This window comes from Ipomoea triloba, chromosome 10 (genome assembly GCF_003576645.1).
Source record: "Ipomoea triloba cultivar NCNSP0323 chromosome 10, ASM357664v1".
NCBI classification, from domain to species: Eukaryota; Viridiplantae; Streptophyta; class Magnoliopsida; order Solanales; family Convolvulaceae; genus Ipomoea; species Ipomoea triloba.
Genome location: NC_044925.1, coordinates 27,634,523 through 27,648,039, shown reverse-complemented (window position 1 = coordinate 27,648,039; position 13,517 = coordinate 27,634,523). Strand labels below are relative to the sequence as shown.

The 13,517-nt window shown below is 38.8% G+C and overlaps 2 protein-coding genes across 3 annotated transcripts; both read left to right on the top strand.

Annotated features, from left to right (window-relative positions):
• Positions 1-3,290: 3,290 nt before the first annotated feature.
• Positions 3,291-5,722, top strand: LOC116032212. Its single transcript, XM_031274677.1, has one exon. The coding sequence runs from the start codon at positions 3,380-3,382 to the stop codon at positions 5,333-5,335; it is 1,956 nt and encodes a 651-aa protein (XP_031130537.1). The 5' UTR covers positions 3,291-3,379; the 3' UTR covers positions 5,336-5,722.
• Positions 5,723-7,479: 1,757 nt separating this feature from the next.
• Positions 7,480-11,833, top strand: LOC116032213 (beta carbonic anhydrase 5, chloroplastic). 2 transcript variants are annotated; one of them, XM_031274680.1, is made up of 9 exons: positions 7,480-7,742; positions 7,827-7,894; positions 8,694-8,855; positions 8,949-8,997; positions 9,111-9,224; positions 9,347-9,400; positions 9,731-9,813; positions 9,954-10,056; positions 10,195-11,833. In XM_031274680.1, exons 1-9 carry the CDS (start codon positions 7,656-7,658, stop codon positions 10,393-10,395), a joined length of 921 nt encoding a protein of 306 aa, XP_031130540.1. In that variant the 5' UTR covers positions 7,480-7,655; the 3' UTR covers positions 10,396-11,833. The 2 variants fall into 2 exon arrangements, with proteins under 2 accessions (XP_031130540.1, XP_031130539.1); XM_031274679.1 differs by having other exon boundaries at positions 7,490-7,742; positions 9,951-10,056.
• Positions 11,834-13,517: the final 1,684 nt, after the last annotated feature.

The following is a 13,517-nucleotide window of genomic DNA, read 5'->3' as shown; positions in this document are numbered from 1 at the left end:
AAGAGTATCTAAATCAATGAGACTCAAAACCAATACATATGTGACTATGCAAGTGGGGTCCAATTATTGATGTTTATATGTTACTTTTCTTTGTCATATTATTAATTCTTTAAACATCCATTTTTTATTAAGTACGACTCTCTCAATCCCTCCCACTTGATGTATGTGAAATTGATTATAACAATTATAAAATAAATTTTTAAAATTATAAAATAGATACCAAAACCTTACATATTAATATTATTTGTCACCTTTCTTTTTCATGAAAACATATATTCAAATGTTGTTTATCAACATGTTAAAGCATGGGGAAGGTATACAATTGTATAAGTATCAAATTATTATAGAAGTTAATATTAATTAATTGAATGAAAATTATAAAAAAAAATGTAATGATATTAGTAAAAGTGTAACTTAAATGTGGTAAATTAAAAGTTAAATATTTTTTTTTGAAAACATTAAAAGTTAAATATTAGGTGTAAATTTTGGTCTAAATAATAATGTGATGTGAAGTTTAAAAGTGTGGGGTAGGCCAAAGGAAATTCCATTTCCGTACAAAAGACAACGCCGCGCCCAATAAAACTCGAAACTTAAGAATGAAAAGACGCTAGTAATTAGGACATTTTTGTAAGTTGGCTGCCACCACTTTTACGACTTTTCAACTTGATTATTATAATTAACCAAAAGTACAACTCTACTTGCCTGAGTTATCTCATTCTCCCCAGTTAAATGACTATTCTAACCCTTTGTCTTTAATTGCCCAACTCTATTTGCTATTGTCAAATCAATAATTGCTTTTGGGCTTTCAGTTTTGTTTGTCTTTCTCTTAATTTTTTAGAAAAATGATTGAAATACTCCAACTATATACATATCCTCCGTATCAAAATACAATTAAACATTTGACTACAAAAATTAATTAAATCCTTAACTTATTAAAATTGTATAATTAATTTATTTTGACCTATAAAACATGTTACTTTTAAATAACCTGCCACATATAAGATGTCACATATATTATTTTTAAAATAGATCAAAATAATTATATTTAAAAAAAAAACAACAACAACATACCATAGCTTCTACATCCCTATTGATTTGAAAGAGATTATGTCTTCTTTGTATAGATCGACATAGAAGAAGAAACTTGGCAGACTTCTTCGTCAGATTGGATAGAGACGAGACGAATTAGCCCGTACGTCGATTTCTTCATCCAATTTAGGCAAAGAAACTAGTGACTTCTCATTAACCTACGATATTTTTTAATGTTTTTAGTTTTTTTTTTTTAAACTTCTAAATGAGATGCCACATCAGATGTCATACAAGCAACATTAACCAATTACATTTTGATAACTTATTAAAAATGATAATTGTGTAATTTTAGTATACATAAATAATTTTGCTTGTAACAAAGCGCGCCAATTGTGCTTTTAAAAATTTTGCTTGTAAAAAGCACGCCAAAAATTTAGTATACATTAAATGACAGTCAATTCACCCATACATAGATACTCATCCATTACATTAGTTAGTAACCCATATGCTAACTGATGAATGACAACATTGCATTTTTGAAGTGGTGATAAACTTCTTATTCCGACAACGTCGTCCACTCATTCTTGAAACAATTCAAACCTACCATATAGTGCATGAACTATATGCAAAAACAAATATTTTCACATTCGAAAGCGCCTACGAAACATATTATCCGGAAGGATGGTATCATCATTAAAGTAATGTCAAACTAAAACATTATGACCACTCTCACGATCCCGAGTGTTGGTTGATATATATACTTTTGAGAACAAATAGACTATGTGAAGAAGATGCGGAGTTTTTCCTTTTTTTTCAACATTTGGATTGCTTGTTCAACCAAATAGTTCACAGCATCACAATTGTCATTATTAGAATGTTCATGGTCACTAGACATTTTGAGTTGGGAGAGATTAAGAGGAAGTGCAAATTGAAATTAAAATAATATATTGAAAGAGTTTGATTGTAGAAAAATTTTGAATAAAAATGAGGGAGCATTGTAGGATATATATATGTGTGTGCGCGCGCGTGTATAAAACTCAACGGTCAAAATATTTTGACCGCTGAGTACATATTAATTGTTTTCCAGCTTCAACGGCTAAAAATAGCCGTTGAGAACGAATAAAGCAAATGATGGAGGACATACTGTCCCCTCTCTTTGCGCGCCTTTTGTGGCGCGTAAGTGACACGTGTCACGCGCCACACACTTAGAAATTAGATAATCTTCGAAGATGACAGTTTCTCCGGAAATTATCTTTAACGGTCAAAATATTTTGACCATTGAGTGTATATTAATTGTTTTTTCAGCCTTAACGGCTATTTGCCGTTGAAAACGAATAAAGCAAATGATGGAGGACAGACTGTCCCCCATTCTCTGCGCGCCTTTTGTGGCGCGTAAGTGACATGCGTCACACGCCACACGCCACACGCATAGAAATTAGATAATATTCGAAGATGACAGTTTCTTTGAAAATTATCTCTCCCTCCCCTCATTTTCCCTTCAACCCTTATTTCCCATTTTCTTCTCTTTTTTTGTTTCATTTTCTCTCTCGCCTTTGTTATAAAATAGCAAAAGAAATAGATGTGAAACCTCCAAGCTATGAGATTCAAAACCTCCTCTATCTTCTGCATAGACGGTTTTCAAGTTCCAAAAAAGACTATTTCAAAATTCAATTATATAGACTTGTGACTAATCCGCTAAGCTAATCCTAACTAGAAATCATTTCTTGTATAAATAATGTTAGTCTTATATTTTCCTTATAAATACCCAACATTTTTCCAAGTGAAATTTATTCCATATAAGTATATAACATCAATAGCAATTTGCTTCTTCTTCTTCTTCTTATTATTATTCACAACAACCTTCTCAATATTTGTTGCACCACAAAAAATTTAACCCAAGATTTTAAATGCATGAATGACAGATTGACAGGTGCAACTCTCTCCAAGTCTAAAGTCTACGCCCCAGTGAGGGATAGGGTGGGGGTAGGGGAGGACAAGTGTGAAATTCCTAGAATATCCCTTAATAAAACAAAACGTTTTTCTCACCCTTCCCACAGTGCTGCTGTCCAACTGAGCTTACTCAAAAATCAAAATCACATTAAAGCCCCTAACTTATCCACACTGGTTATTGCACCAATTACCTTAATTGCCCCCAACTCCCCACACACCAGTCAACGCGAAACCTGTCTTTTCAGTAAAATCCGTGCCCTTTTTCGTCCACTCACATATTATATCACTCCCCTAGTCCCCTCATTCTTCATGTTCTTCGTTTCTCTCTCAAAAACCTCTGTGCAGAGAAAAAATTTTGCAGATTGAGAGAGAAAGTGAGAGAGATAGAGAGAGAGAGGAAATGGAGCATCCGTTTTTCATCACGAACCCTAACCGGACGGAGGCGTTGCGGTGGCTGACAATCGCCGAGAAGCTTCTGGCGAACCGCGACTTGATGGGGAGTAAATCGTTTGCGACCCGGGCGCAGGAGTCCGACCCGACGATGGTGCACGGCGAGCAAATCCTCGCCGTCATCGACACTCTAATCGCCGGGGACAAGCTGATGAACAATCAGTTCGATTGGTATGGCATCCTCCAGGTTCCGCCTAACCAGGTGCATGACTCGGAGTTCATTGCGACTCAGTATCGCCGACTCGCGCTCCTGCTAAACCCTCAGAAGAACAACTTTCCGTTCGCCGACCAGGCGTTCCGCCTCGTCGTCGACGCGTGGACTCTGCTCTCGAATCCGTTCAGGAAAAGCGTGTATGATAAAGAGCTAGGGTTCTTCATAAACCTTAATCCGAACCCGGTGCCCTCCGTGCAGCAGCAGCAGCAACCTCCCAGTGCTTTTTCCGTTGTTCCGAACTCCGGTAGAGATCACCAGCAGCAAATGTTCTTCGTGAGTCGAGAGCAGCAGCAGCCATTTACCACTGGCCAACCGTTAACGTTTCTGAGCCGTGAACCGGTTCAAACGGTGACGTTTTTGCAGCAGCCAAATACGGGCAGGGATCAGCAACCGCCACCTCCACCGCAACCGGTAACATTTCTGAGTCGGGACCCACCACCTCCGGTAACCTCCGTGCCCACCTTAAATGTAGACCAACTACCGACAGTGGCTTATATGCCCGGCTCGAGTACTGAACCACCGCCATTTTCCTTTACACCAAGTTCAGGTCGAGCCCAACCCCAACCCCCACCCCCACCTCCACCTCCACCTCCTGTTGCTCCCACCGAGAGCTCTACTGTGTATCAGCAAAGGAATGAGCCGTCACTGCAGCAAAATGAGGGTTTCGAAACAAACTATCGTTCAGGTGGTTCTACAGATAATCTGAGTAAGGCTAAAGAAAAAGAGAGTAGAGTAGATGAATCAAATAATGAGGAATTGAAGGAAGATGAGGCTGATGAGCCAAAGGATGACATTCCTAGCTTCTGGACTGCTTGCCCGTATTGCTATCATATGTTTCAGTACCCGGAGGCTTATGTCGACTGTACTTTGCGGTGCCAAAATTGCAAAATGGCATTCCAGGCTGTAGCAATTTCGTCTCCCCCGCCAATTATTGATGGGAAAGAAGCTTATTTTTGTTGCTGGGGCTTTCTACCTTTGGGGTTTTCTGTATCAATCTGGGAGAAATATAAAGGTCAGGCCACAACTTGGACCCCTTTTTCTCCTATGTTTAATTGTCCTCAAACTGGGGGGAAAAATGGGTTCACTGGGGGGAATGTATATCATTCTGTTGGAGGGCAGGGGATTGGGAGCAATGTTAGTGGTTTTGGAGGGGGTGGTGTAAAGAAGTCAGCCCCAAAAATTATTGTTGATGATGATGTGTATGTAGAATTATCAGACTCTAGTGAGGAGTCGGATGAGGATTGGAAGAATGGCTATAATAAGAAGAGAAAGAAAGCAAAGAGTTTGAAGGGAAAAGGGGTTGGGACAGGTACTCCTAATAGAACTGCTATGAAACAGCAAGCTGATAATGGAAATAATGTCAAAGATAATGCTGGAGATAATTTTCAAGATGGTGTTACAGTTCGGAGTGGTGCTCGCTTGCCAGCTGAATTGCGTAAGAAAGGTGTGGCAAGTAACACAAGGAGGCAATCTGGGAGGATTGCCAAAGACTATGGAAAATTGGATTTGAATGTGGAGTTTAGTAATGAGGTTGAAGAGCCTCCACCAGGAATGAATGGGCAAGTAGATGGAACAGGAAGAGGAGAGGATGATGGAATTGAAGGGAATGGGTTTTTTGAGGGTCTTGATGAATTTTTAAACAGTCTTCCTATTCTCAATGCTGTTGGTGATGATAAGGTAAAGGCTGCCTAGTAAGTAAAGATAGGCATTTCCTTTGTTGTAATTGTAGCTCTAGTCTAGCTTTTGCATTTTGTATGTAGTAAGGAACTATATAGAGCTACTTGGATAATGGCCTTGGTGTTTTCTCCAGCTTTGTGCTGCAAATGTAGTGGCCGTAATGCCCTAACTGTGGCTTTAGTCTAGCTTTTGCCTTTTGTATGTTCGTAGTAAGGAACAATGTGGAGCTACTTGGATAGTTGCCTATGGTTTCTCCTGTAGCTTTTTTGCTGCAAATGTGGTGGCAGTGATTTCTTCCTCATGCTGTCTTTTGTAGTTGCAACAATCAGTTCAATAATTCTGTCTCCTTTACTCATGCTGCAAAACAGGAAAAGTTAGCTGCTTGAGGTTTTTATTTTGTTACATGATTCATTTTTTCCTGTTTCTTAGATTGCAAAATGGTTTCTAGAACTAAATGGAACTATATTGCTTGCCTCCTACATACCTGTTTTGCAGGAACAGAGTGACCTGAAACTGAGTCTTGAATAGCTATCTTATTGCATTGTAAGTACTATTGACATGGGTTCATGCATTGTAGAACATTTATCTGTGGTGTGCCTAGTTCCATGTCAGACACTTTGCTATGTTCTGTAGATAGAAGATTAAATCTTGGTTCCTCCTTTTTATATTGAATCCTTTTAGAACTATTGACTGAATAAGTATTGATTTAAGTTCCATTTCTTGTAATTCCTTGTTTCTGGTTTTGTTAACTGAAAAGATCAGTGTTGATGATATTAGTGAACATAATTATTGTGTAAAATCTATATTTTCTGGCTAAAGTTGGGATCTGATTCTTTCTTTTTCTTTGTAGTCTGAACCAGCAGAACCTTCATATTCTTAACTGAATGTCTGAAATATCTGAAACTTTAAAACAGGTTTCCTGATTTGAATCTGATCACCCATATAATAGAACAACAAAAACCGTGTTGATCCTATCAGTCAAATTAAAAAGTGCTTAAATTGTCGGTTTTTGCAGCTGATATTCTCTATATATATTGTTATAAAAGGTCATAGCCTCATAGTTGTCATGTCAAGCAATTCAAGAACCTTGACATTGACCTCAGCTGAACAGATCCATGGTTTTGTTGCTGCTGATTGTAGTTGGTAAAATTTACATTACTACATTGTGTAGAATTGTTTCATATACCTCCTTTTCTTCATCTTCCTCAGCTCTGCATCCTATGCAATCATGTTCACACTTCACAGTTTTTCACAGGTTGAAATGTGGAATTTGATCCTTCTCTTTGTATTTCCCATGCCAGTTTAAATGGTTATTTTGTGGTCACACATTATATCTGGGATGATATATCATTGATATGTATTGAATGAAAGATGCCAATAAGCCTTCATGGCTTCATGTGCACACCATTTGCTGCTATTACTGCTGTACTTTTTAAATGCCTGGACCAGCAATATTGTGGGTGATAATTGAGTTCATAAATCTTTGATCTTTCTGGTGTGTATTTGCTTTATCAAGTTCTGTTCCATATTTATTGTTTACAGCCAATCACCAGTAACACTACTGGTTTCTTCTCTTTCTTTTTTTTTTTTTTTTTTGAAGAAAGAGTTATCCTCCATTTACATGTTGCCATCCAATCTAGCAATTAGTCAATTACCATATTTATGTACAAAATCTACATAGGCAATTACCATGCTTATGTACAAAATTAAATAGCATATATATTTCACATCAATTTCAATCTGACCCGCAAATTATGGATGTTGTTGGGCCACAGCAAACTAAAGGGCCCAGTTGCTCTTTGGCCCAACGGTTATTGTCTGGACCGTGGTACACACAACTGTGTGGATCACGGTTCAAAATCGATACTGTTTCGTGTAATTTTTCTCTTCACGCGATTCATTGTAATATACATTTTTATTACTCATAATGTACATTATTCTAACTCATAAAATGCATTATCTTATCTTAAAAATATTCTAACATCCATACAGCTGTGTGGATCGTAAGTTACGGTCCACTGTAACATAGATTTTTATACAGCTGTGTGGACTATGATTCAATATAACGGACCAAATAGACCAATAGTAACTAAAAATAGCAGTTGTACCTTTCGCTATAAAGCTTGTACCTTAGTTTGCCAGTAGAGGCTTTCTCCTTTCTTTCTTGGAAAGGAACAGTTGCCTCGGTATTCTGCATAATAAATCCACTTTGCATGCTACTAATTTCCTTTCGACATTGATCGACACGTGTACATACAATTTCATTTCACAAATGCTTACTTACATATGCGCTTCCAACAATCAGTATAATACTGTAATTTCTTCTCGAGCTTAAATGGAGCTTCGATCTCTGCAAATGGCGAATCCAGTCCTTCATTCCTCCATTCCGGACCTTCCCCGCACGACTTCAGCTACAACACAGGTATAGTATATTGTTCACTGACATGTGATCTGTTGAATTTCATTTCATCCTTGATTGGGGATTTATTTCGATGTTTCCGAGCAGATATTTGGTGCCCAGTTGAGATTCTTGGAAATTGAACAGACCCATATCAGATTATCGAGTTCTTCCAGGTAATCCTAAGCTAGGTCAGCAAAACAGAGCCAAAGTTTGAATCTTTTTTTTTTTTTTGTTTTCCTGTATTTAGTGAGGAAAATTTTGGGCTCATTATTTCTTGTTCTTTCTCATTTTCTATGACTATGCCTCTGCTCTTTGTTTCTTTCTATGGATAGGAAGTTAATGCCTGCTGTTATTAGAGTAAGACTTGATTTGGCCATGCGAATTGTAAACATTTCCATTTTGATGCATCATTTTCAACCCTTCCAGCAAACCCAAGAAGAAAGAAAGAGAGTCGTGAGGGGAATTTCAACCAAGAAGAAGAAAGCAAGTCGTGAGGGAGACCTTTTTTTTTTTTTTTTTTTTTGTTGGGGGGGGGGGGGGGGGGGGGGGCGCACTTCAAAAAGTTTCTATTTTTGTTCTTGGTTTTCTTTAATTTAGAGCTTTGCAAAAAAATAGGAAAAAAAAAGAGGAAAACTGTCAGCCTTTAATCATTAATAAGGAATTCTATAATTTAAAGCAGGGGTCAATAATAGAATTGGACCACTTGGCACTTGGCAGTTAACATTAGGTTCTCTTGCACGGAACTCATCTGAATAGTGGATAACATTGGGCTGTACTATCTGCCACATCAGTTCATTGTTTGTCTATTGTATAGGGATAAGGTTAAGGAACCTTAGGAATAAAGCTTTAAAGTTAGTTCTGATGCTACCAAAAGCTTCACTGTAGTTTTTGTGCTTCTTGAGGAAGGAGATATACATATGCCATGCCATATTCGAGACTTGATCTGAGAAAACTAGCTTTAATGAGATGCAGGAATACTCTTGCTCTAAGGTTGAAATCCCCGAGGGAACCTATGGGCTTGACTCAGGAAATTGTTGGTGATGAACAGAAAAGCACTGTTTTAACTCAAAGCGCTTCTGATCTCTTCACTAAGATGAAGGATCGGTTTTTGAGCTTCAAAAAGGATAAGTACTTGTAAGCTGAATGGGATGCTTTATAACCCTTTCCATCATGTTTAGAAGTTAGGGGTGGCCCCAATCTGATTGGTTGCTTCTTTTCTTGAACTAGGGCCAATATAGAACACTTTAAGGATCTTGCAAATGCTCAAGAACCAAAGGTATATGTTCTGCATTTGCTCATTTTTGGAATTTTCTGTTTGATCATTAAGTTATGCTACTTGCATAATTATGCAGTCCATGTGATGAAAATTCTTACCTGTTTGAAGGACAGTTTATGGTGATTGCTTGTGCAGACTCTCGGGTTTGTCCCTCAGCTGTCCTGGGATTTCAACCTGGAGAAGCATTTGTAATCCGCAACATTGCAAATCTGGTGCCTTCTTATGAGGTAACTAATCTGTTCTATTTGCTGATTACTAGGCACACACCACTTTCTAATCCATTGCTACATCTCTAGTGAAGTAATATGCATCCAAGATATATATGAATATAGTTTTGCTGTTCATGCAGAATGGCCCTTCAGAAGTAAATGCTGCTCTTGACTTTGCTGTTAACACCCTCTGTGTGAGTCAATTCTGCCGATCATCATACTGACATACTGGTTTTTATTTTTATTTTTAAAAATTCTCCATGACTCCAAATTTAGGATTCATTGGGTATCTAGCGGATGATCAACTTGTTCCTGTGACTTCTATTACTTCTTAGTTCTTACGGAATATGCAGCTGAATGAAGCTATCTGTTGCAATAACATATGATGATTTGAAAATGTATTTTTCTCTTCTTTTGGAAGGAGGACGTGACCTACCATTCAGAGTGTTGCTTCATTTTTATGTATATATAAATGATGCCTGTCAAATTTTGATGCTTCAAAATTTGGCACGAACTCTTTGCAGGTGGAAAATATACTGGTTGTTGGCCATAGCTGCTGCGGGGGCATTCGTGCCTTGATGAGTATGGAAGATGAGACGAATTCAAGGTTTGCTCCTTTTCAGTTTTCAGTTTTCAGTTTTGTCCCCCAGGCGTGTCTGGGCATAGGCACAGGCACAAACACAAGAGAGTGTCGAAATTTAGGAAAGTGCACTTACCTGTTTAATCTGTTACGTTTCTCTGCAGTAGTTTTCTCCATAATTGGGTAGTTATTGGGAAGAACGCGAGGTCTAACACAAAGGCCATTGCCTCCAAACTGAGCTTTGATGAGCAGTGCAGGCACTGCGAGAAGGTACATTTTTAGTGGAAAAAAGGAGCCTATTTCCAGTTTGAACAATCAATACAATAGAAACCTGCAAATTTGACTTGCTATAAGATTTTGTTTTCGGGGAGAAAACTAAAACTAAAGAACACATTCTTCTATTTCCAGGAGTCACTCCACCACTCGTTGTTGAACTTGCTTACATACCCGTGGATTAAGAACAAGGTGGTTGAAGGTCAGCTTTTAATTCATGGTGGCTACTATGATTTTGTTGATTGTACATTTGAGAAATGGAGTCTCGGGTATACAAAAAGCAGCTCTATGGTACACAACCAATACTGTATAAAAAACCGCGAATTTTGGAGCTGACCTAACTCTCAGTTGCTCCATTTATCATTGTTCGCTTTTAGATAGATTACAAGTTAGTATAAAGCTCCTTGTGTCAACTTAGATATAGTAATACACTTGCATCAACTGTGAGCCATATCTGTACTAATGAAAATGATTTGTTTCCTTCCATCTCAGAAATGTTTCTACTCTTCTGCAAAATCTGCAGTTTTCCTATTTAGTTCTTCAAGGGGAAAATGATGTCTTAGTATCCATTCTCTTTCAACTCTTAACCTCATGCACTTATGAAATATAGGCTGCCGGGCAACCCCAACCAAGTTGGTCAGGTTGTTGGATTGATAACCACAAGGTTCCAAGTTCGACTTTCAGTCAGAGCGGCTTATTGACCATATTGGTTTGAGCCAGTCAGCTATGGACAACCTAAGACAGTTTATCTCATTGTGGTACCCTCGGGCAGAGGCTGTTGGCTTGATAACCACAAGGTTACAAGTTCGGCTTCCAGTCAGTGCGGCCTATTGACCATCTTGGTTTGAGCCAGTTAATTATGGACAACCTAAGCTAGTTTATCTCATTGTGGTACACCTCGGACAATGACTGATGGTTTCCCTCGTCACTCAAAATTGCCATAATAATGTTTCCTTGCAGATATGTGCTGTTAGTGTGAGTAATAAAGAGTTGGTCTGAAATGGTGATGGTAGGTTGTGTTTAGGTAACCATTTGGAAGAACAGTCTGTCTGTCATGGTAAAAAAGAAGAGCAAGACACCAGTAAATTTCCATCCAGGAAAAGTCTGCTTCAAAGACAAAATTTTATATGTATAGAGAGCTTGAACTAACTCTATGAATCTTCTAATACTTGCCTTTTACTACATCCCATCTCCTATATAAACTCATCATGTTACATGCCAAGAACATATTGACTTGATCAAAGCAGAAACCGGTTTGCCTGGACAACATCAATCTGCACCCAGAATGGCTCATCACTTCAATCCACCATACCTGTTCTTGGTTTTCCTGGTCACTCTGTCAGCAACCAGCTCGACAGAGGCGCGGCGTTTTCTGGAGACAACAACCTTGCCTGAACTGCCAATTCCTGAAATTCCCACAGTACCAAACTATGAACTTAAAGTGCCTGAATTCCCAAAGCCAGAACAGCCACAGCTACCAACAGTCCCGGAGCACGAGCTGCCAGCATTCCCAAGACCCGAAGGGCCTACAATCCGAAAACCAGTGGTGCCATTCAGACCAAGGCCTGAGTTCCCAACTCTGCAAAAGCCAGTGCCTCAACTCCCAGGAAACCCTTAGTTCCCTTGAAAGCTACTTTCTGCAGAATTCCTGCGGTGCGCCATAATCCTTTCTATCCCCAGTTTCATTACTCATCTTGCTTTTGTATTTCATATTGTTATAATTTCCCATTCCTAGTACAACCATTCATAAGTGAAAACACAACATTCAAGTAAACAAGAAACATGTCTCAAGGGCTTTGACATATGAAAGCATAATAGTTATTTTCTTGATTTCATCATATGGATACTGGCAACAAATCAAACCAGTTCATTTAATGAAACCTCACAATCTTTTGAAACTGAGGCTACAATCCAACGAGGGGATTAGTCACTGTGTCCGACGGTGGAAACCCTGAGCTACACAATAAAAAACAATCTTTTGAAACTGAGGCTTGTAGAATAATGGGTTTCAACTTCCAAGTACCTAGTAACCAATATCTACCTAATTAAGTGGCTTTGCTAACAAAAAGGCTCTTAGGATTGCAGGACTAACTATGTCCTAAACCAGAAGTTTCTGCACCTAACTGTTAAAAATGGTAGATGGAACTGCCCTTCTGCTTTAATGACTTTTGGCAACGGTCATCCCCAACAAGGGATTCTCATTGGACAAAAGCTAAACAGCATGTGTCCATTTACCACAAATTGGTTTGAATGTCTGCAATCTTGCTGGCAATTTAGCTTCAAGACTTGAAAGTATTTAAATGAATCTACCAAACCAGCTGCTCCTTCTGAACTCTGCATTAACTACAGCCGTAAAACGCTTCAAATGTCCAGCCAAAAGCTTTCATTTCTGTGCAGCAAAAATTAACAAGAAGACCGCGCAATAGCCCCTCCTACTCTTAGACAACAGACATCAAAAAATGTATTGAAAGTCACTTTTTCCTTTTCCTTTTTTCTTCTTCTTTAATGCAGTAGTTTGTACCGAGTTTGACATAATCTGCCGTTGGATGGCCCTGGTGGCTGGTTAACTGCCAATCTAACCACCATGGCGGCATTTAAGAACCAAGAACGGTAGGGCCTGCAGGCTAGCCATAACAGCAGTACCCAATGATCCTTCCTGTATATAAACATCACCAAGATTCCCATACACTCACCTCTCAGTAACTTCAAACTTTCCCCATCACACTAATAACCAGCAGATCAGAGACTCAACATGGCTAACCCAAAGCTGTTTGCTTTCCTTTTCTTGACTGCACTGTCACTTTCAGGGATCAGTGGCGCCACCAAGAACACAGTGCTGGCTCGTCGTCTCTTGCAGGCGCCATCTCTCCCCGGGCTGCCTGGACTGCCTGGACTCACAAACCCAACTCTTCCAGACCCTTCAACCATTCCCCCGGGCTTCTTCTCCTCGTTTCCTTTTCCCTTCGCTCAAGGGCCTCCCGCTTTCCCTGGACTCCCCTCCAACTCTCCTCCTGCAACTGCATCCACCACCACCACCACCCCATGAAAGGATTCGCCATTTCCTGCATTACTTGGCCGCCTCAGCTCTCTACTTCTGTCAAATGGTATTGCAGGTCCATTGCAGACAGCCTGCTTAATTTCATCATCTATGTATCAATGTATCATTTAGTTGTTTGGATAGCTTAAGTCTACTGGCCACTTAGTAAAGCTTTGTAGCAGTACTGCTGTTCATTGCTGTGTAATAAAAGGATTATAAATCCTCATTGCTATAGAATCAGTGACTATTATATATTTATGATGGGATTTCTAATTTCTTACTTACTCTTAAGATAAATCTGATATACTCTACCAGACAAGGCCGTTCCAGTTAGGAGTAAACTTATAACCTTATTATTATCAAATAACAGTTTGTCTAACTTATTTGGGGTTGTCGCGTTAAAAGTCTCACTTTTAGCATT